Raw genomic sequence first — 22,036 nt, forward strand, 5'->3', positions numbered from 1 at the left:
AATTTCAAAGAATTGTATTTAGCCATATGCACCATGTGAGCACAACTTAATCAACATAGGTGTGCAGGTGCCTTCTGCAAGACAGGGTCCTCACATATGGTAATAACGCAGCACCTGTCTGAGCTGAGACTGTGCTTTAGTGGTGCAAATCCCCAAACTCATTTGCAATTACTCAAATTACAAAAACACAACTGATGCACAGTGTATCTGGGATTTTTAGTGCCACGGGACAGTTGCCCAGGTTTTAGTCCAGCATTTAAAAACAAAACAAAAAAAGCTATATTTGATATTTTCAATTAGACCCATTATTGAAGAAACTGAAAGAGAAGCAAATCCTTTTTTTTGCTCACCATAGCATTACCAATGTACATTTTTCTAAACTTAAGATCACACTTACATGTTATGAAGTACAACATACACAGAATGACAATAGAAGCCAGAATGAATGAAATGACTTAAACAGAGGTAGAAACTACTTCAAGAAGGCGCCTAATTTACTCATTTATCTGACTGTAGACTGACAAAAGAAGTGTATTTAAACACAGCTTGACTGTTCAAATCGTACTTGTATTCATTACAGCAAACCCCATTTATAATATGCTTTAAAAGCGTTGTCATTCCCTGAAGTACTGGCACATTAACATATTGTGAAAAATAGATATGTTTCATACTGCCAGCATTCAATCCTGACCGTCTTCCCCGAGGAGGGGGTTCCTGAAGAAGATACAATCACAACGAAGGAGGTTTTGTGATTGAATGTTAACTTGCTGATGTCATGAAAAATTAAGGAAATAAAAACTCTGCACACAGCAAATGACTTCTTTCATATTTGTTCAATTATGCAAACACAAACACACAAATCATTCCAGTTTGGCTGTTTATTCAGAATAATAGGCTTCAAATATAATGCAAGCAACCAAGTTACACACTCAGGATGCTGTACTGCAACTCCACCCTGGAACTGGAGGTTGCTGTGGGACATCAAAGAGCGATGAGGCCATTCACAACATCAACTCACATCATTTTGACCAGGTAGAGGAAAGGAAAGAACTGTACACACTCTGCACTATGACTGCTATGACTATATGAACCTTGAGTGGATGAATGTTGATTATTTCTCAGCTCTCTCACATGGACACACAGTCTGACAACACAGACTCACAGACAGCAGCATCGCAGATGAACACGACCACCACCAAGGTGCACACAAACACACTCCAAACATTCACCCTCTAAGAAAAACAAAAATAAGAAAATGCACTGAAATGACCTGCAGTTTAGCTTCACATACAATCGCACTAAGCTTTATCTATCCAGTGCTACAATGAAAACTTCAATAAAACCCTAACTGCTTACTCTAAGAGAGATTGGTGTCTTGCTGATTACTGTAGAGGATTTTACGATTGCAGCAGCTGGTAGACATTTTCTGAGATGTCTGCAGTGTAGCTTGTAACACGCTAGTGCTGAGGAAAGTTTACTGCATGCTTTCTTTCACAAGTGGGAGAGAAAGGGAGGGCTGAGGTAGAGGAGAAAAGCTGAAGGCAAAAGAAGGCGAGAAATAAATAAGGTAATCTGTTCCACAAATCTGTTGCAGAGTCAGGGTGTTCAAAGGCACTTGGAACATGAGGAGGTGGTAAACGATTAAGGTGAAAACACAACATGCAAAAATAGTTTGGTTTCAGGTAAAACTTATGCAGTACGTGTCTGTTTTTGTACATCTAACGATAAGGCGGGTGAGGAGGAAAAGCCCTTAACATATTCGAAGAAATAAAAATAGCCTATTTTTGGGTAAAATACTTCATGTTGGCAATTAAAATCATAGTGATTAAAATTACAAAAAAAGGCATCTCAAGCAGCCGTATAAAAGTGATGCATAGCCTTCAGAGCAAAAATATGCCAGTCAGTGGTTCAACAATTACAAAACCCTTCATATTATTACGCCTCACAATTGTTTTGCGTGGAACTACAGTTTGGTAGTGGTATTATATCCTTGTCCACCAGCACAGTGGTGTGTCACATTATCTGATTATGCTGCAGTGCGGATAGTGGTTTAACTTCTTCGGTCCAAAAAACTTCATCCCCTGAAGTGAAGATCATGGAAACACTCACACAGCCTTCTAACAGGGCCACCTTAAATTCTGGCAACATCCTAAAAAAACATTCAAAGCACACGATTGACATTGAATGATTTTAGTTTTTCCTAACAGACTGTGAAAATCTTTCTGGATTTTTTTTTCACAGATGCTCCACAATCTTAAAAATCAGTCAGAATGGGTTATAATCTCACTTTCACGAAGTGTAGTGTGTTCCCAGCGTTTGTCAGGTCTTTACAGTCAGTGGATTGAGGCCAATATGGCTCAAGAAAAACGGCTCCTGTAGTCTTTCATTTGTGAGGACCCATCCTCTGTTTCTACCAAAGTTCCTTTATGCTGACAAGGCTAGTTATTAAAAAAAGGCATATATTTGTTGTGCATAAAATATTCAGATTTCTTGCCTCCAAAGTCCATTTGTCTCCCTCAGGCAATGTGTACATCGTGCATGATGAGTGGTGCGTTTATGTAGAGTGCCGTGAGGATGAGGAAAGTGGAGGACAACAGCGGTCGTTTCATGAAGGGGACCTGGAACTTCATGAAGGACCTGAATCACCCCTTCATGTTCTGGATTAGAAGGGATCCCAGTGCTGAAATATTCTCTCAGTGCTATAACGAAGAAAAACAAAGGGCTTCAGTTCAAACCGTCACATCCTTCACGTTATGGTCTAGGCAGAGGGGGACTCGTGGTTAAAGGACAGGCTCAAATTTTTTCAAGTGTATCTCAAAACACACCTGACAAATGCACATATGTACAACTGAACAGTTTTGGTCTCTGTAGTTGCTCCTCCTGTCTGCACCAGCCACAACAGAGATCCTCTCATACTCATCTATGACATTTAAATGAAGCACATTGCCATACCCCCCCCCGTAACTTCCACAGGGCCGGTACATTCAGAAGGAACAATTACAGTGGCCTAAAATCCTTTCAATGTACATATGGACATGTGCATATTTCTATTAAGAAAAAATGTGATCCTCTCCTTGAGATGGTGTATGGATCATTTCAGGTTGAAGGCCAGCAGGGGTCGCTCCTCTCTCCTCTGCCAGGGACTCTTCTTCTCCTCCTCTCCATCCTCGTGTGTTGCATCGCCATCAGGAGAGACTGACAGCAGTGCATGATCAGTCCTGAAAGTCTCTCCCTCCGGTGTTGGCAGGGGAGGAGGAGAAGCAGGTGATGAAGAGGAAAGTGAGGGCGGTTCCTCTTGTATTTGTACCCCCTCCACACTCCCCTGCTCCTGATCCCCTCCCTGACCCTCTTCTTTGTCTGACAGGGTGGGTCCTGTTTTACTGTCCTGTGGGATGCACTTGGGCGTCTCCTCCTCGCTGACTCCCCTATCCAGATCATCCACATAGACCAGCTGGGTGTAGGCCATGGCTGGTGCTGTGCCCTTCGACCTGTCTTTCTCGATACCTCTTTCCTCGCGCTCTACGTCTCTCCCCCTGCGGCCCGCTCTCGGCTCGTTCAGGTCCACGCCAGAGTCCAGACTGGCATCGGTGCCGTTGCCGTGCCTCCCACAGCTGCCATTACCTTGCTGACCTCCTCCACCTGGAGTGTTGCTGTGGCACCCCGCCCGCTGGAGGTCGATGTAGGAGTGACGGATGTGAGCATTGGAGCGTCCGTCCAGTGAGACAAACCAGGCTCGTGGGTGAGGCAGAGGCTTCCCTCCTCTTAGCTCCATTAAAGTCTTTTCAGCCAACAAGGTGTCCTCACTGTTTATTTCCACAAGAGCTGTTTCCCCAAGTGCTGCAGGGATAGAAAGAGACTCTGACAGGCCGATCCGCTCTCCATCGCTTTGCTTGGTGGGATCTGGGGTGCAGTCAGTGGGGGTTTGCCCCAGGGGCTGCTGGGAATGTGAGGCATTGAGCTCAGCCTGGATGGTCTCCAAGTCGCTCTGCTGGTCAGTCTGCAGCAGGAGGGCCTGACCAGACAGAGGGTGCTCCCCAGGCAGGCGCATGTAGTGTGCTGGGATCACCAGTGTTGGACGTACCCTCGGGTAGCCCTCTCCTCCACTCAGCAGATCCACAGAGCCGCAGCAGAGCAGCTGGCCCGGTCGGGTGAGCAATGGGAGACTGGGACGCTCCAGGTGGTCCACAGAGCGGGACAGAAGGTAGTCAGGAGCTCTGGACTCACACCCCTCCCCTCTGCTGGGGGAGTGAGGTGGAGAGCAAGGTGAGATGCAATCAACAATCCCGATGCTGCTCAGATGGTTAGCCGACACCTGACCGTGATTGGCTGATGACAGCGCATCTGAAATCAGGTTGCTGGATGAGCAGACAGACGTGTATGATTGACGGTAGCCCCGCTCCGTTCCGGATGAAAGGGCAGCCTTTAACTGGAACGTCTCGGCAGACTGCCGGTAGTCTCTGCTGTGAGGCGTCAGATTGCCAAGAGATGAGCCATGGTGGCTGTTGTTGCCGAGAGAGGAGCGGCTGTGTTTGCTGTGATGGATTATGTTGTGTTGACGCGGATTGTCTTGGTGTTCATACGAGAAAGGCTTCAGCATCGGTGTGGTCATGTCGGGCTCAGTTGCTGTGGAAACAAGTTCCAGCTGCACCTAAAGACAACAACACAATATTTAAGTGTGTGAAACTTTAAAAATGTGGAGCACCCAAAATTAGAGAGCATTTTTTTGCAACATTCATTGCAGTTTGAGAAAATAAACTTTGCTTTCTCCGCACACCACAGGGATGCTCGTGAAGGGTTCAGCTACATTACAGCACCTCCACTGAACTTGGAGGGGTTTAATTTCATGCTTAAGGACCCCTCAGCCAGGCAGATGTTCCCTGACAGAGGGAGCCTGAACCAAGCCAGCCGGTCTTAATTAAGTGTTTCTTCTGTTTGACATTCCAAAGGACAGTGCAGTGAAAACTAGCAACTGAAACAGTGTCTATGTACGTCAGGCAGACCTCATTGCTGATGAGGTTGAGGTGGGACATGGAGGTGGCTTGATCCCTCTTACTGCTGTCCAGACCAGAGGACAGCGTGAGCTTGCGGTGAGACACTCGAGGTTTCAAACAGCGGCGCCTGAGCAACACAGAGACACATCAGAGGAATCTGATCTAAATACTCAGTAAATACTTCTTTCCCTTGACAAATACTGTGATAAAACCAGCCACTTCAATTGAACTACAGAGTGCTTGCGTGTGTGTGTGTGTGTGTGTGTGTGTGTGTGTGTGTGTGTGTGTGTGCTTATATATACAGTAGAGCACTGACACCTGAGAACTTATGCAGGCCCAGTCTGCTTCATTTACATTTAATTAACCAAAGATCTAAACATTCAGTCACTACACACATCTTATGCTGCAACCAAGACAGCTTATGTCATGTGACAATGAAGCCTTTAAACTGCTCATTGTGTTAATGTTACAACAGTATTCTGGTCAAAACAAACCCAAAACTTCGATCACTGTAGAAGTTACTGTTGAATTAAATGTGTCATACAAGCAACACTCCTGTGCATTGATGACATATGTTATGCTGTTGTTGAAGAATACACTGGATAACGTTAAGACCCAAAATATGAAGCCTAAAATAGTCAGTGACAATACATGTTCCAGATTACCAGTCATAAGAACTGACTCATATTACTGTATATTCCTGACACTGCCACAATATTGCCTTTGTTTCCTCATTTTGGAGGCAAATCTGGAACCTTCTGGCAGTCTTTAAGATGGGACACACTGCTGTGTAACGTGTTTCACACACCTGCAGTAGTACAATAGGAGGCAGAGCAGGCAGAGCAGGATGAGGGCCATGCCTCCCAGTATAGCCAAGAGAAACACGGTGTGGTATGTGCTGATGTCCTTTGCAAATATTGGACCTGTTGGACAGACAAAAGGTAAAAAAGATGAGCTCATAAAGAAACTGATTTTTATATGGTGTGGATGACTACTTTTAGAATTAAGGTTATAGCTACATCTACATATACTCTATATACAGTATGTGAGCACATATAGGACATGCCAGAATGTTTTACAGTACATATGTGAGCCAAGATTGTCACCTGAGTGTAGCGGAGACATGGCGGCCACCCAATATCCCAGCTGAGGAGCAATATAGGTCAGACTAAGCTGGTTGCCCTCCCTCTGCACATGACCCCAACTGCTCTTTATCCAGGCACCTACACGCACGCACACACACACACACACACACACACACACACACACACACACACACACACACACACACACAAAATCACAGAGTTAAGTCAAATATTTCCCAACAGTTATTCGGTATTAGAGCCAACTGACAGAAAAGCAGCAACCCACTTACCTGTTTCACAATCATAACACACACAGGTATGAAAGTACGATGGAGAAACAGTGGGAATGAGATGGCCTAGAAGTATTTATTGTTCTCTCATTATTTTCCAGTTTCCCCACAGTGAACAACATGAAATCCTTATGAGACAATTAATCAAATAATCCCACCTGGACCCATATCAGGAGCATAAAAGGGATGGCTGAATATTAAACATCATCAATTCTTTTAAGTCTGAACCTGTCACTTGAGATGACAGTATTTTCTGCAGGTTTGATGGTGCTGCCTTGAATCACATTTTATAACCAATATTACAACATAAGACTTTTGTAAACTACATTTCCTTCTTACGACTTGTCTTTCTGAGGAAAATTAATTCAGTGCCTTTTAAGACCTTTCAGCCTGATTAATGGCTGGTACAACACAGATTCAAGCTCAGTACAGTGAGGGGGGGGGGGAGTGTTTTGGCAGTACTTAAGTCACCCACAGGGAGGCAGCATGCTCAGTCTTAAGTCACTGACAGCTTATGAATAGGGGCACAAAAGCAGCTCCAGCAGTGCAAGTCCCAAAAACCACAACAAAGCCAAAGGCTCTGATTGATTGGCTCACAATAAATCCCCTTCAGGAGGAAACATTCAGTAGTGCCTTCACACTTGGCCTCCTTTGGGTCTCAGGGCCAGCATGGTGAGAGCTACTTTGTTTCTATGCTTATTCACAGTTATACTACATCAAGCAGTCAGGAATCTGCATCAATCTTCAGGAGGGAGGAACCGAAAAGGGAAGGAGAGGAAAGACAAATACATAAAAGCTTGGACAGGAAAAAAAACATAACAAGAAGAGGAAACAAGGGTGGACAAAGAGGAGGAATGGGAGGAGAGATAAGGGAAAAGGCACGAGAAACAGAGGGAAAGAGACATGAGAGGCTGTGTGACTCAGCACCACACACACACACACACACACACACACACACACACACACACACACACAGTGCCCAGCCCTGCCAGGATTCACCCTGGTTCTGTCTGATTGTTTCCACAGGGGAGTCCTCTCTTTGTGTGACTGACCTGTTTCATACTGACATTTAATGACTCTGTTCCCACACTTCCCACACCATACAATAAACCAGAGAGTCCAGCGACTGCTTTGACCCACTGCAAACATTTATCACCCGACTACAGCCTGTACATTACTTCTGCCTCTTGCCCATTCATGCAAAGTCAACACAGCTGATGTTGGCTCTCTTTTTTGTTCACTTTTAAAGATTCACAGATAGTCGGTTCATCTGAGGGAGCTGTCCTTATTTTCATCATCACACTCCTCTCAGGATGAAGGTCTGTCTGTTTACAAATGGCACACACACAGAAACAGGTGTACTTGATGTGTTTGTATATGACATCACTTCCCTCATGCTCCATTAACATGTTACAATACATGCCAGTTGTCAGTTATACAAAAGAAACAGGTCTGTGTGTGTGTGTGTGTGTGTGTGTGTGTGTGTGTTGTCCATGTGCCCATTTTGTAAACAAAACTAGCTTCTTTGTGAGGGCGCCTTTATCAGCCTGAAGTGTTCCTCCAAAAAGACACCAGACAGACTTCAAAGTTCTTTCTTTGTCTGCTTTATATCCTCAGTTTATCATATTCATAACCACACACACACACACACACACACACACACACACACACACACACACACACACACACACACACACTCAAGCACTCGGCGAAGAAACTCAATCAGGAGCTGGGCCTTTCTGTTGTGTTATTTATTTGGTGGGTTGCTAAGGAACACGAGATGTAGCCCGGAGAGGGGGTCCGGGGATGGCTTCTGTTGTGGAAATACTCGCTGCTACAGGCTGTGCGTAGGCTACAAGTGTGTATTCTTTCAGCTTTTATCAAAGCCCTTTTTGTAAGAGCTTGATGTTGATACTTTGGGCACTTTAAACTGAGCCTCGAGATCCTTAAAACCATCACAAGAGCAAAGACGGTGCCGATCTTAAACCCAGAAACAATGACTGGCCCAGTTGCTTAGCAGGAATACTCTCAGGGTAGATTTAGAGAAAAGCACATCACAAATGCAGTTTGGACCACAACATATTTAATGTAGAAAACCCTTACTACCCCAGTGACAAGAGGCCTATTATTCTGTGGACAGTAGGGACAGGCCTCAGTCTATTGGGCACATACTGTCTCTCTTCTAGCTGACAAGAACATGTTTAGAGGATGTCATCTAATGAAGGGCTTTCCTTGTTTTTGTGTCACATAATGTCACCAGTCTATTAGACAATGCTCAAATTAAGGCTGAAGCCAATGATTATTTTCATCATCAATTAATCTGTGGTTCATTTTCTGTCTTGATTCTCAGTCATCCAGGTCCAGGTTATCCAAGGAGGGTTTATTCCAGGGCAACTGGACTCGGTTATAGAAACTTAAAAACATTTTTCCTGTCAACCAAGTGGCCTCTTCAGTTCTAGCTGACTGCTGAGGAGTCCCAGGTATTTAACCTCTGCAGGGTTGTTATGAAGGTGATACCACCAGATTCGTTAGAGCTCCTTCTGTGTGACAGCAGTCGTTACAGTCCTTGGAGTCACCTGAGGCCAAGTGTAAACAACACTTCACGAGGCCAATTATGAATAGTTGTTAAATCAGTGCTGTCCTTTCATCCCTTCCAAGGAAATATTTTTTTTATGTTATACTACTTATGGGTTGCTCATATTAACAAACCCACAAAGAAGCATCCCCGACTCTGCAGCTGCCCTTAGATCTACATTTTCAGCACCGAGTTTCAGCAACTTTCAGCTCATTGCTTTGCTTCTCCTCTGTGTTTCTCTACCCGTTATCATTGTGTTGCTTTTGGCTGCTGAGGGCAAAAAAGCTCAGATGTGTCATTGTGGAACTAGCTGGTGAACACAGTGGAGCTTTCAGCAGGTAAAGAATGAGATATTTTTCTCATGAGTTGGAAGAGACCAAAAACAGAGCTAAAAGAAAAGCGAATATTGGACACAAACACAACTCCAAATCAATGCTACTGTTGCTTTGTGTCTGCTGGATGTGTAAATAGGCAACGGTTTAGCCAAATCATCTTAAGAGGTGATGGTCTATCTGTGTTGCCATAGATTAATCAGTTTCACTGGTAGTGATTAATCAACTAACTCTTTCAGCTCAACATCAAACAACCCACAACATTTCATCTCAACAGAAGAATTTTAATACATCCTGACCTTCTGACCCTTCTGCTGTACTGGCACAAACATAATGTACAGTAGAGGAAATGTGAGACTAATGTAGACAGAGAAGGATGTTTTTGTAGGTCAGGCACAGTGCTGGCTGCGCTCTTTCAACTCAACTCATCCAAGAAGAACTGGGTGTGTCACAGTGTGGGACAGCTGACAACACGGATTTAAGATTGCTGAAATAAATCAGTGGGTCCAGTGAGGACTGAAGGGTCTCTGCTGCAGGAGCAATCAGCGCAGAGTCCTTCGCTATTATTGAGTTCAGTTCAAGATTTAACTGAGCTCCAGCAGATTATGCATCCATGGTCCAATCTTGTGATGTCTAGCAGTATTTGTTTTGATTGGCAGATTAGCATGGCGCCGCATTTTTTTTACGACCTTATGAATAAATTCATTCATCACCTTGACACCCAGCAACAAGTGGCTGCAGTGTGCCAATACACATGTGGTTTGTATTAATGCTCCTGTTCTGATAATTTCATAAATCATTCACCGATGGAAGCAGGTCTCATTTACACAGAAGTAAATATATTACAGCACTGCAGAAAATCAGAAGCTGTCAGGGTCGAGGTTATTTTTAAGATCTCAGTGGAAGATATAAATGCAGATATGTAGACGAGAAAGCTTTTCTGTTTCTTTCTGTACATACCTAAGCGTGGGTCAAATCTCCAAGCAGGTATGTGATCATTTTCCTTCAGGCCACTGTCAGCCGGCAGGGGGACGGAGACCGTGATTGGCTCATTCACCTGCAGCTCCGCTCCGTCGCTGGCCAATAAGTGAACAGAGATGGCTGCTACAGGAGTCAAGTCAAACCTCTTCTCGGCCCCTGTGAGAGAGGCAGGAGAGTGTAAGTGAGAGAAATGCAGCAGAGAGGAAAAGAAGTGGGAATAAGGTGCACATAAGGGGGGGAGGTGAGAAAGGAGCAGACAGCGGATGGGGGGGGGGGGGGGGGTAACATGAAGAAGCTTAGATAAAGGAGAGTTGTCAGGGGAAAGACAGACAGGAAAGAAAACAAGGTAAAGACAGGAAGGAGGGAAGCAGGGTGGAGAGTGAAAAAATGGAGAGGCTGAGGGTGGAAAGCGTCACAAAGCACAAGTATGCTTATGTTGCCTGGAGGGAGGAGGTACGCGCTGTGGGGAGAAGGAGCTTTTGAGGAGTATTCAATCTGAAGGAGAAAGGACACACCGATTCATGCAACACACACATCAAGACGTGGATCTCTCTCACTCACACACACACACACACACACAGAGGGGTTATTGTGTTTCAGGAGGTCAGATAGAGAGGCCTCTCCAGAGTCTCTCTGATGTACCACTACTTCTTCTCTTCACCCCCCCCGTCATCCATGCCCCACTCTCCCATCCCGAGGAGAGTCTTAAAGTCCTTTGTGCGGTTAACCATGAGCCACTTTGAGCCTCACCTGTGCCGTTGCCGCTGAGGACCTGCAGGTGTGGAAAGTGCTGGATGTGCGAGGGGGTGCTGGCCACGGTGAGCAGAGCCGTTAGGTTGGCGTAGGAAGTGTTGGAAGGAAGACTTAAAGCTCTGCGCTGGAAATGAACTGTGGGCTGATGCCTCAAACCTTGAGGGGTGACAGACAGTTCGGTGTCAGAAACTATGGACATGGTGAATAAATAGTGTTGTTTCAGTTTTGACCAATTTGAAATTGCCTTTTTTTTTTCACCGGTTGACAGTTGAGATAGATGGGATATAAGGGACAGTTTTCCCATTGAATTCAATGAAGACATCTGACAAAAAATTTCAGCTACGAGGTTTACACCCGACAGCGACAGTCCATCTCGCACACTTATGTTGTTTCAAGACATTTTACAAGGCAATTTTCTTCTCCTCGTCTCCACCTAATGCCTTTTTATAAATTCAGCCATCAAATAAGGCTTAATGGAGGTAACTCCGGATCAATACAGTCAAGATAATGCCTCGCTCCACTTGGTCTCTCGGCCAGCGTGACGCTTCTTTCGTGTATTTTTCTGTGCACTTAATTGTTTCCTTTTCATTCTTCCCCATCGCTGCCTCCCATCCAGTCTCTGCCTGCCATTAACAAATTATAGATGAAGAGCAGTAAACAGTAAAAACTGCATGTAGCTGGACTCAGCAAGGTGATGTCATTGTGGTCCAACTGCGAGTGCACATTCCTGAGCAGTGAGACACAGACCCAGCTGTATACGAGTGTTCGCTGTGTTTGTGTTTCTCCTTGCGCTCGATGTGAATTTTGGCTCTGCAGTACGTGCATCTTTTAACTTTGGTGTTTCTGTCGAAGTCTTGTTCTTGAAATTCAGGTGTGAGTGTTATTTCCCTTCTGTGGCTCTGTTTTCGTGAAAGGAAATGACCCCATTTCTGTTCTTTGTGTGCTCCCTTCCTCAACTCTTCTTGTCTCTTTTCCCTCCACTTTTCTCCCACCTCATCTGTTCCTCCTTCTGTTGGACACTGCTCTGCCCATCCCCCTTTCTCCCTTATTCTCTCCAACTGCTCCACCCACAACCCCACTTTCCAGCACATTCTGTATCATCATCCTCTTTTATTCCCTTTGCTTGTGCCACAAGCCAAGGTTTATCACTCCCCGGGGCGCTCAAGTTGACAACATCGTGACAAACAGAGTGTGTCGGACAGAGGGCAGAAACTACCCTTCGCTCAGGCACGTGCTGCGGGCAGCGTGTACTCAAGAGGTTTAAACGTTAATGGCGTGCGTATTCTAATGTGAGCTGTGTCTGTGAAGTTTCTTTTAGTCAGACAACACAGCTGACACGTTAAATTACTCCCCTGTCGGTCAGAGACACACAAAAGACCCAGCAGACAAAGAGACAATATTGATTATGCCTGAGTGAGAAAGCCTTATCTAATATAATTACACACACCCTAACAAAGAGGCTGACTAACAAAGACTCCTGGTTTATATCTGTGTGTGTGTGTGTGTGTGTGTGTGTGTGGATGGAGGAGGGGGGATTTTTCATCATCTCTTCTTTCAGATCTTACTAAACAGTAGGCCATGTAATGTATAAGTAGCGCTAATTAATTTGTTGTAAAACGGGTGAGAAGCAGAATCAGAAACTATAAATATATGGGTAAAAATATGGTTTTAAAACCAAGAATTTTCAGTCCACAGACCTTTTCTCATCATCATCTTTTAGCAAAAATATAAACTGAGCTAATGTAGAAAACCCAGTGTACTGTGAACTACAGTGGTCTTCTTGCAGCTGAAAGCACAACCACCTTTGGATGTTTGGAAAGTTCAATCTTGATGTTGAAAATAAGGTGGCAAAACAATCTCACCACAAGGCCCTTTAGTAGCTGTTCTGGAGCTTTCAATCACATTACCTTCATCACAGATGGAGTTTGTCCAGCTGTCACAGATTTCTAGACGTTTAATTAACCTTCTTTTTTTTTTCTTTTGACTTCAAGCCTGTTACTACAAACTAGTGTGATGTGGGCAAAAGCTCCAGACCAGCTACTAATGGAATAAACAAAAATGATCCATACAGACACACTGTGTTTTACCTTGTAAGCCTGACACAATCTCCACAACATCTTCATACACCATCAGAGTAGCAGCTCTTTCTGGTAGCAGGTCCAGGCTGATGGAGGAAAATACTGGAACACAGAAAAAAAACACACACAAGTGTACACACTTCACTGACAGAATGAATTCAAAGCAAACTGCACTCTACCTGGATACTTCACTGACTACTGGCTGACATAACAAGTCATTAAACTATCTTTATACATTTTTAATAGCTTTTTCATCCTGTCGGCTGTGCAGGACACAAGTCTGACCCAGCAAACTGTACTTCTTTCCTCTTCTTTCCTCGTCCTTCCTTCCTTTCACTCCTCCATTGTTCAGAGCTGGTAAGCGTGATAATCCAATTGGCTGCCATTCCGTTGGCTCATAATAACAACCCCCCCACCACACACACACACACACACACGCACACACATGCACACACACACACACAGACACTGTACTGCAACCTCTTGGGAGGTATTTTGTGTGTTAGTGAAAGGGAAGCTTAAGCAGGCCCCTTGCTGGGTTTTGGCATCTACCATAATAAATTAGTAATGGAGCACTCCACTCATCATTAGCTCTCACACCTGGCACAAAGTCACACAATTTTTATTTCACACTAACACATTAAGCAGGCAGCAAACATGGAAATCGATAACCTGAAAGCCAACACTCACAATCTAAATGTGGCTGTTTTATAATATCACTCCTGCATTTGTCCTAAAATATCTTTCTCTCTCACACACACACATGTATGTACGCACGCACACACACACACACACACACACACACACACACACACACACACACACACACCTACCAGGTAATCTGGAGGGAGTCCAGGGCACTGAGTTTGGCACATATCCTTGTTTGGTTGCAGTGACGACCAACGGTGTCCCAAGGCGGTAGGGGAAGCGCAGGTAGGTGTTGCCATCAGCTGATGAGGTTTCCGTGGTTACAGAAGTGTGGTTGGCAAAGAGCTGCACGGTGGCTCCTCCCAGGGGCTGGTGAGTGCTGGCATCGCTCAGGTGAACCTTCAGAGTCACCTCTGTGATCAAACAGAGTGTTTACAATGTCTGAGTGTTGGTGTGAAGAGAAGGCAGAGAAATCATAACAGGGAGTGATATATAAAACACAGCGTGTTATAATTACAGCCATCTAAAACACAGTCATCTCTTTAACCAGGTTTTGTGTCAGTGCCAAGCCCTTTGCCTCCAATCCACAGAGGTGGTGTTCCACATTCCAGCCAATCACAAATAGACGGCGGTCTGACCATTTCCTGGACTCTGGCCAGAGGCACTTCCCCTCTAAAACAATAGACCATTTCCCTCTCTCTCAAAGAAGCCTTGGACCAGAGGGGGAAAACAACTGTACATATAAACACCTTCTCTAATGGAGAGCAGGAATGAAAAGAAATTTACCGAGTGCCTGTTAACTGCAGAAAGGCTCACGGTGAAGGCACCTATGGGAGATAACCACCTCACAAGTTCACCGCATGTCACACTGTGTGAGATGAGTCTAGATAAAACTTGATTTGAATTTTGATGCATGTCAGGTGGTGCAATGAAGGTGTGGTGAATTGTGTCACTACAATGTAAAAACAAACAAAGAGGAAGAAATGTAATTGCAATGAATATATGATTTAGTCAATCTACAGAAAATTACCTAATAAATAGTTTCACTTATTTTTCAAGAAAAGGATTTGCTGCTTTTCTTTGCCATGTAGGAACTCAATATATTTGTGTTTTGGACTGTTGGCTGACTCCTTGCCTCTCAATTGTAGAGGAGTGGAAGTATAATGTGGCATGCAAGGGCAAGCAAATGAAAATAATGAAGTGAAGCACAAGCGCCTCAAAATTGAACTTAAGCACTTTAATATAGTCAGACACCTATTTACTACTCTGCCGAGTTCATTATACCTTAACCTCAAAAATAAACAAAAAGTCAATTTGAGTTTTATATCGCAAAGGTATGATTAAAATAAAACACTATAATTTAGCATCCATGCAAGCCCACGCTCTCTCTGTCTTCACACATCACAACATAAACCCTGTTTGATCATTGGCTGCCAGCTGACCCACAGTGAACTTTCAATTAAGGTTAAAAGGGATTCTCCCTCCCTCTCCCTTCACCTAAACATGCCCGCCTCCCCAATACTCACTGCAACCGAATTTTGTCGTAACTCTTTCTTGTAACCCCACCCTCTGTGACACACACGCTAACACACGCATACCCCTGGCTAGACTAATGCACCCTCCCCCCATGCAGGGATCCTGTGGTCAGCGAGGAACCACTCTGACAATCTGGTAAGAGTTCACCACGAGTGCAGGCTCCACCTAAAAACAGAGCACGGCGCCAAATGATACCTTTGCATGGGTGGAAGTTATATGCTGTTTTGTATGCGACGGGGTTTGGCAGAGCAACGTGTCAATCTTAAACCAAACACATCATTACCCTGAGAGGTCTGGTGTGAAGATCTGCTCTGTGGCTGCTTTCTGACCCTTCACTTCATTCCTCCCCCTCATTACATTTATTACTGTCACAGCAGAGAACTGGAAACAAAAAGATTTCCCCTTTACAGAAACTCCCCACTGCATTAAGATCTGGGGGGGGGGGGGGAGATCATGACCTCACTTCCTGTCCCACTCCCAGTGATATGTCGTTAGGCGTACCAGCTGTGCTCACTTTAAAAGAACTCCCCTGGGAGACTCCAGACTGACACATGCAACAGTCCCCTCCCAATCCTCATCCAATAAATCACTTCTGCTGTGGCATCATTGTTTAACAAGCTGAGAGTCTCCTTTCTGCTCACCAGAGAGAACAAGATGGTCGGCCTGCAGAGCGACTGACGATTCTGCAGCTAAACTTGTACCTATCTCTATATCTGCTCCTCACTGTACTGACTCCTTATCTGTGTGTACTGAGTGCCATATGGAGGATAAAGGTATCAAAGAGAGTTTTGCCTGACCAATGCTGTGATCGCAGACCAATTATCCCAAGCAACAGGAGCCAAAGCAGCAGGGTGGTTGTATGTGTTGTATGCGTGAGGTAGACCCAAGAGGAGAGAATGGCAGTTAGTGTTTCTCAGTCCACTACAGCTTGATTCAATGTGTGTTTGCTGTATTAATCAAAATTTAGAGCAAGACAAAGCATTCCTGCCCCATGAAAGCGAGGTGTGATATACTGGAAATGCATGGTATGGCTGGCTTCCACTGGCCGTGTGAGGGGGTTTGGTGTTCTTCCAGATAGAGAAGGGGGAAACAGATGCTTTCTGCACATGAGGCTGACTGGAAAGCTTGCTTGTACACAACATCCAAAACAGTTGCAGCCACGCCAGCGCTCACGGCTCATTACATTAGAATCTTTATCACAAGTTAAGCTAGATAATGATATTCGTGACGACATGACAAAATACGCAGAATAACTTTCCAAAGATTCGGCCACGCCATGCTGAGCCAGTGTAGTCTGTCTGCTTGGTTTAGAACACATGAAATCTGCAGAGCTCTCCTCACAGGATATTTGGCTCTTCTCATACTCGTACTAACCGGATGCCTGTGCTTGACATGGTAAAATGAGTTGTTGTATTGCCCCTTTTGTTATAACAGTCTTCTTGTACTTCTTACACATTAACGTGGTTGATTGGAAATCTGATGTTTTGCAACCAAACCTCATCCACTTTACTCAAGTCACTCTCCTTTTTGGAACTAATTCTTCCACCGTGGAGCCAATAGCAACGTTACTTTAGCTTTCAGCCATGCTTGTTATTGCTGGGATTAACAGTGTGACACCAACAAGTCAGAATACTGCCATTATCACAATATGATTTTTTTTCTATAATATAAAAAACCATACAGATATTATCATGAACAATGTGATGTGGCACACCCCTAATCCAAACCACCTGTTATTATGAGCATTTTCAATTCGTGCAGAAAAAAACCTGCATGGAAATTGTTTTGTTTTGAATACTGTTTTACACCATTTGAGGGTTTACAGGGCTCATTTTATTACATCATCTCTACACTCCATCTTTAATGGCACCCAACTGGAGAAAACATTCAATTGGAACCGATTACCAAACCAACTGGAACTGGTTTGGTTTTAAAGATGAAATCTACAACAAACAAAATGAGTCTAAGAAGACTATAACAGCAGAGCTGGCAACCAAACAGGTTTCTTTCACCATCTCAAGCAGGAGCACATGGTGGAGAATGAGAGGAGCCAGAAATCATGTGACAAGAGCACAAGAGCTGTTGTCAAAGAGTTTTGAACAGCTCAAACATACGCAAGTTGTTCACATAATAAAGTAAATAAATAAAAAAATGAATAGTAAAAGATTTGATCATATATGTATATTTTCATAGATATTATTTCAAGGCTATACTACCCATCCAAGTTGTCAACAAACCAAAAAGAGAGGAGTTCAGTTCAGGATTCAAGTCCATGGAAACTACACCAATGCATGTCATTTTAACTTCAAGCTCCAGCAGACTGTTGTTTGTGTTTCTGGATGTAATAACATGTTCAACCGCAACACAAGAAAACACGAAGACTGAAGCTGTTTGTTTACCATTCAGATAAATAACAAACATCTGATTCTCAGTGCGGTGAAAAGAGACCTTTTAAAAAATGTTATGGCAACACAATGAGGAATACACTGAAGGTCAATGAGACCGAGCATGAATTTCAAAGAGGGAGAAAATCGCAAAACGTGCGATCATGGAAACACACAGGAAAACCAAACACACACACACACACACACACACACACACACACACACACACTAAAGCTCTGCCATTACAAATAAAGAAACTGGCTTTCAATAGGTGTTAAGCCTGCTATTTTCCCTCATCTGGATTAAAAGTGAGATTAGACAGCGGTGGTCAATCCCATTAACTCAGCAGGGGACTCTGCCATTAGGTTACATCATCAGGTCTCCATTCTCAGGCTGGAGAGCAAAAGGACTCTCTCCATCTTACTCCAGTAAATATTCCAGTCTACATACTGTACTACATTTACCATCTGCTTCTGCTCCTTGGCAGCCCCCCCTCCCCCCAACTACTATGCTGTCTCATGACTTGATGCATCCTTCCCTGCTGTTCGCACTAATACCAGCATCCCGTGATTAAAATCAAGCTTGGCTAGCTGGTGACAACATGATTTCATTGGTGTACTTCCTGGCAGCCCGAGCTTCAGCGAATGTTTGTCTGCTGGAGATGCAATGCCATGCCTATTATGGGCAGCAGTAATGTGAGTGAGATCTATATCTGCGGGTAGATTGTCTGTCTGGCTCCACTCATCCATGTTGCCTGCTGGACAGACCAGGAGAAGTCCTCAGTATCGACCTGAACACACCCCGCCCCCGGGACAACTGAAGGTCAAGCTGAGGCAAAGTGAACGTCAGGGAAAGAGAGCGAGAAAGAAAGAAAACAGAGAGCAGAGAGAGGCCGGTACGGACTTACTGCACTGCACTCTTGTGACTTATCATAGGTATTATACTGTTTTCTTTACCAGAGCTTGTTGTGGATTTAGCTGATTTTCATGATGCAGAAAATGCCTGATGCAGTGCCTTACAGTGGAACAACTTCAAAACCCCCTGAACTAATCATGAGGTGATAAATATCAGGAACTAACTTTGCGCTCTTGAGAAAAATCATTTCTCATTGTCATTCTGACTCTGATCGATTAACAGCAATAGCTACCGTATGTTTATATTCATATTTCTAATGTAAACACAGTTGTAGTGACAGGACCAAATGTAGGCCAGCCAAAAATGTCAGCGAACACAAACGACTGCGACGTGTGTGTGTGTGTGTGTGTGTGTGTGTGGGCGCTTGTGCACACAAGTGGGAGATAAAAGTGATGGATAACACAGATGTGGCTCCACTTTAGTTGTAAGTATGACAGGGCAGCTTTGAAGTTAGTGACTGAATGAGATGCCAACAGATTCTTGTGATTCATGCTGGCTTTCAAACATTGCGTGTCTGCTGCTGTTGTGACAGGATACCCTATGACACTGGGAAATTAATATCATCCACCACATCCCTGAAATGGTTAGCAGCTAACACTATTATCTGCAGACACAAGACACCCTTAAGTACCTCAGGTGCTATTTTTCTTTTCTCTTTATTGCAACATCTTGATATGAGACTTTTTCTCAAAACACTTTGCAGTAAGCATTTATGTTTGGTGTATATATGATAGGCTTGACGATTACTTGCATTATCAATTCATTTATATTTTTTCTCAATTAAGAGTTTGATCTGTAAATGTCAGAAAATAGTTGTCTGTCATGTAAGACAAAGAAAAGCAGCAAATCCTCACATTGGAAGAGCTACAACTTAAAAAAAGACTTAATCAGTCCATCACCAGTACTGTTGATGCGTTTACAGATGATCTACTCATCACTTCATCTTAAGCATTTACTGCCTGTGATGTGACTACTTTCATCCTCGGTTCTGGGACATTGAAGCATTTTTTTGCTGACATTTTACAGACAAACTACTGCCTTCATCGAGAAAGTAATCATTGGTTGTAGATCTAGTATAAAGTTTGAGCTTGTTGGTAGTCATCTACCTGCTGTGGGACACCTGGGCCAGGTGGTCTCCCTCTGCCCACACACACACACACACACACACACACACACACACACACACACACAAAGACAAAGACAGAGAAGGAGTGTTTTCTGAAATGTGCCAACGATAAAAATGACAAATCACAGCAGCTGGACTCACTCCCCTGCTGCATTACTCCAGACAATACGAGGGCATGTTTAAGTCACAGCCGCTAACCAAGTATTTTCCACATAAATGACGACATGAGGCTGAAAAAAATATTGGCTTAAAATGCTGCCCGGGGACATAAAACTAGGCTGGATAACAAACATTTCAGACAAGTTTTCGTGCTCTCTTTCTGCCACCAGCTAACTTGCTAACGTTAGCTCAGTCCAGGTCACATCAGCATCCGAGCAGGCTAGCGGTGCCATTAGCCACCAGAACAGCCAGCTAACTCGCCTTTTCGTCGGACAAAAACCTTTAAAGCACTTTTACCTTCTGTGGCTGAGTCCTCCTGTAGTGTTTTGGTGGCAGCTTTGGACACCATGTATCCCAAAAGACAGAGTACAATCGCAGCGGTCCTTTTAGTGTCCACAGCCCGCATCATTGCAGATGTGTGTCTCAACGCAAACGGTTAAAAAACAAAGTGGACGCTGAATCTTTAGCTCGAACAAACTCACTGGTCGAACACATCAGCGCACACTCGGCTTATTCCGCAGAGGAGGCGACACCGCATGTTTAGCAGCATCAGCATTCCTGATTTTTCGCCTGGAAAGCCGTGTTTCTTCCGTCCCGATGTGCATCCCCAGCCCTTTTGCCGCTCGGTCGTTTTTTTTTTTTTTTTTTCCTTTTTTATCGACGGGCCAGGGTCAGAGAGGAAGACGGCCCCGTTCCTCTGAGCCACATGCCCCCAGAACAGCACCAACAGGCGGCTTCTTGCGCACGCAGCACCGCTGATATCTGCAGACTTCCAGCGCCACCTGCCAGCCAAATAATGAAAGGTTTCTGACTGCTTTTAGTAGTTGTTTTGGGTAATTTTTCACTCCAAATCTTTCAATGAGAAAAACTATTAACACAAAATGCTCTTCATTGTTGGCTCAGAATTACTGAAGCTTCGAACTGACAAAATGTAGTAAAATGTTATCAGACAAGTCCAAAATATAGCTAAATACATCAGTTAACAATATTGTTGGTTAAACAATTACAATCGAACATAAAGAAGAAAAATGAGGCTTTATACTTAATTTCACACTCCCTTTTCACACGCCACTGTAATTTAACTAGTAATATTATTTATTGATGCATTCACTTTTATTTTTATTTTCCTTTCATTTCTCACAAGGGTCAAAAATATAACTGAATGCATCAATACATAATACAGTTAATTAAATAATTTAAATTCAGCATTAAAAAAAATGAATATAAAGCATTATAATCAGTTGGTTAAAAAAAGCAACCAAAAAACCCCCAAACACCTGTTTGCTTATTTTTTGTATAAATATTGATGTATCCTATTCTATATTCAACCTTTTGGTAATATTTGGTTACATTTATTAATAACATTTGATTGTATTTTGCCTGTTTCAGCCCTCCACACTTTGTAAAATCACTACATTGACTGTCATAGGATTCTGGGGGGGAAATGTTCTTCCTTCTCAAAAATTTCATTTGCAGTGCTCCAGTACTGTAGATATAGATAATCCCTCTGGATCCACACCTAGGACACTTCAATGGTAAACTGGGCTGTACTCCTTAGGTGAGCACCAACAGGTCTATAGCTACAGATGCATATTAGCATGTTTGCATGAGCATTTAGCTCACAGCTCTTGTTGATAAATTATTATGTTTGCTTGTTCTAATGGAATACTTTGGTATCCATTGCTTTGGTTTGTTGGTAAAATGATATGAGCCAAACTCCTTCATTTTTACCATTTTTACACCACAGCCCACAGTGGGAATACTTCCATGGTCATCCTTGATATGTTGCAGGAGTTCGTGATTTCATTTCCTCCTTCTCATCATGTCATCCACAGTAAATTACTCTTATGATGGAAAATGAGCCGAAATGTTGTTGCTGGCTGCTTTCTGAAGGGTACAACTGAGGTCCCGTTTGAGTTTGATGCTAGGGAGATTTTACATGTGGATTTCCAAGGACAGGAGATTGTTTACACTGTGTCCAGATTTCTTTATCCTGATCCCAGTCATATTTTGGCGTGTTTGAGTATATTTAGAGATTCTCTGAAAAACAATGATCTCTGTTTGACATATACCCTTGCAAGTCATCTAGCACGCAGACTACGCTGATGTAAACGGTTTTGAATGGTCTGACTTGACACTTGGGTGCCTCTCACCTCCCTTAAATGTGCCTGGAGTTGAGTGGC

The 22,036-nt window shown here is 43.7% G+C and overlaps 1 protein-coding gene across 1 annotated transcript; it reads right to left on the minus strand.

Annotated features, from left to right (window-relative positions):
- Nucleotides 1–863: 863 nt before the first annotated feature.
- On the minus strand, nt 864–20,599 carry fam171a1 (family with sequence similarity 171 member A1). The gene is made up of 9 exons (XM_076737667.1): nt 20,151–20,599; nt 13,919–14,146; nt 13,095–13,187; nt 11,005–11,163; nt 10,234–10,410; nt 6,098–6,214; nt 5,800–5,914; nt 5,001–5,118; nt 864–4,648 (listed from the first exon to the last, which is right to left on the minus strand). Exons 1-9 carry the CDS (start codon nt 20,260–20,262, stop codon nt 3,092–3,094), a joined length of 2,676 nt encoding a protein of 891 aa, XP_076593782.1. The 5' UTR covers nt 20,263–20,599; the 3' UTR covers nt 864–3,091.
- Between the last annotated feature and the right edge of the window lie 1,437 nt (nt 20,600–22,036).

Source organism: Chaetodon auriga, chromosome 8 (genome assembly GCF_051107435.1).
Source record: "Chaetodon auriga isolate fChaAug3 chromosome 8, fChaAug3.hap1, whole genome shotgun sequence".
Taxonomy (NCBI): Eukaryota; Metazoa; Chordata; class Actinopteri; order Chaetodontiformes; family Chaetodontidae; genus Chaetodon; species Chaetodon auriga.

What these genes read in the sequence shown, in the direction of transcription:
- fam171a1 (XM_076737667.1), bottom strand. Translation starts at nt 20,262, where the DNA reads ATGATGCGGGCTGTGGACACTAAAAGGACCGCTGCGATTGTACTCTGT. An exon ending in GGAGGACTCAGCCACAGAAG is followed by an intron (nt 14,147 to 20,150) that starts GTAAAAGTGCTT and finishes GTTTGATCACAG; the next exon opens with AGGTGACTCTGAAGGTTCAC. An exon ending in GAGATTTGACCCACGCTTAG is followed by an intron (nt 6,215 to 10,233) that starts GTATGTACAGAA and finishes GCGTGCGTGTAG; the next exon opens with GTGCCTGGATAAAGAGCAGT.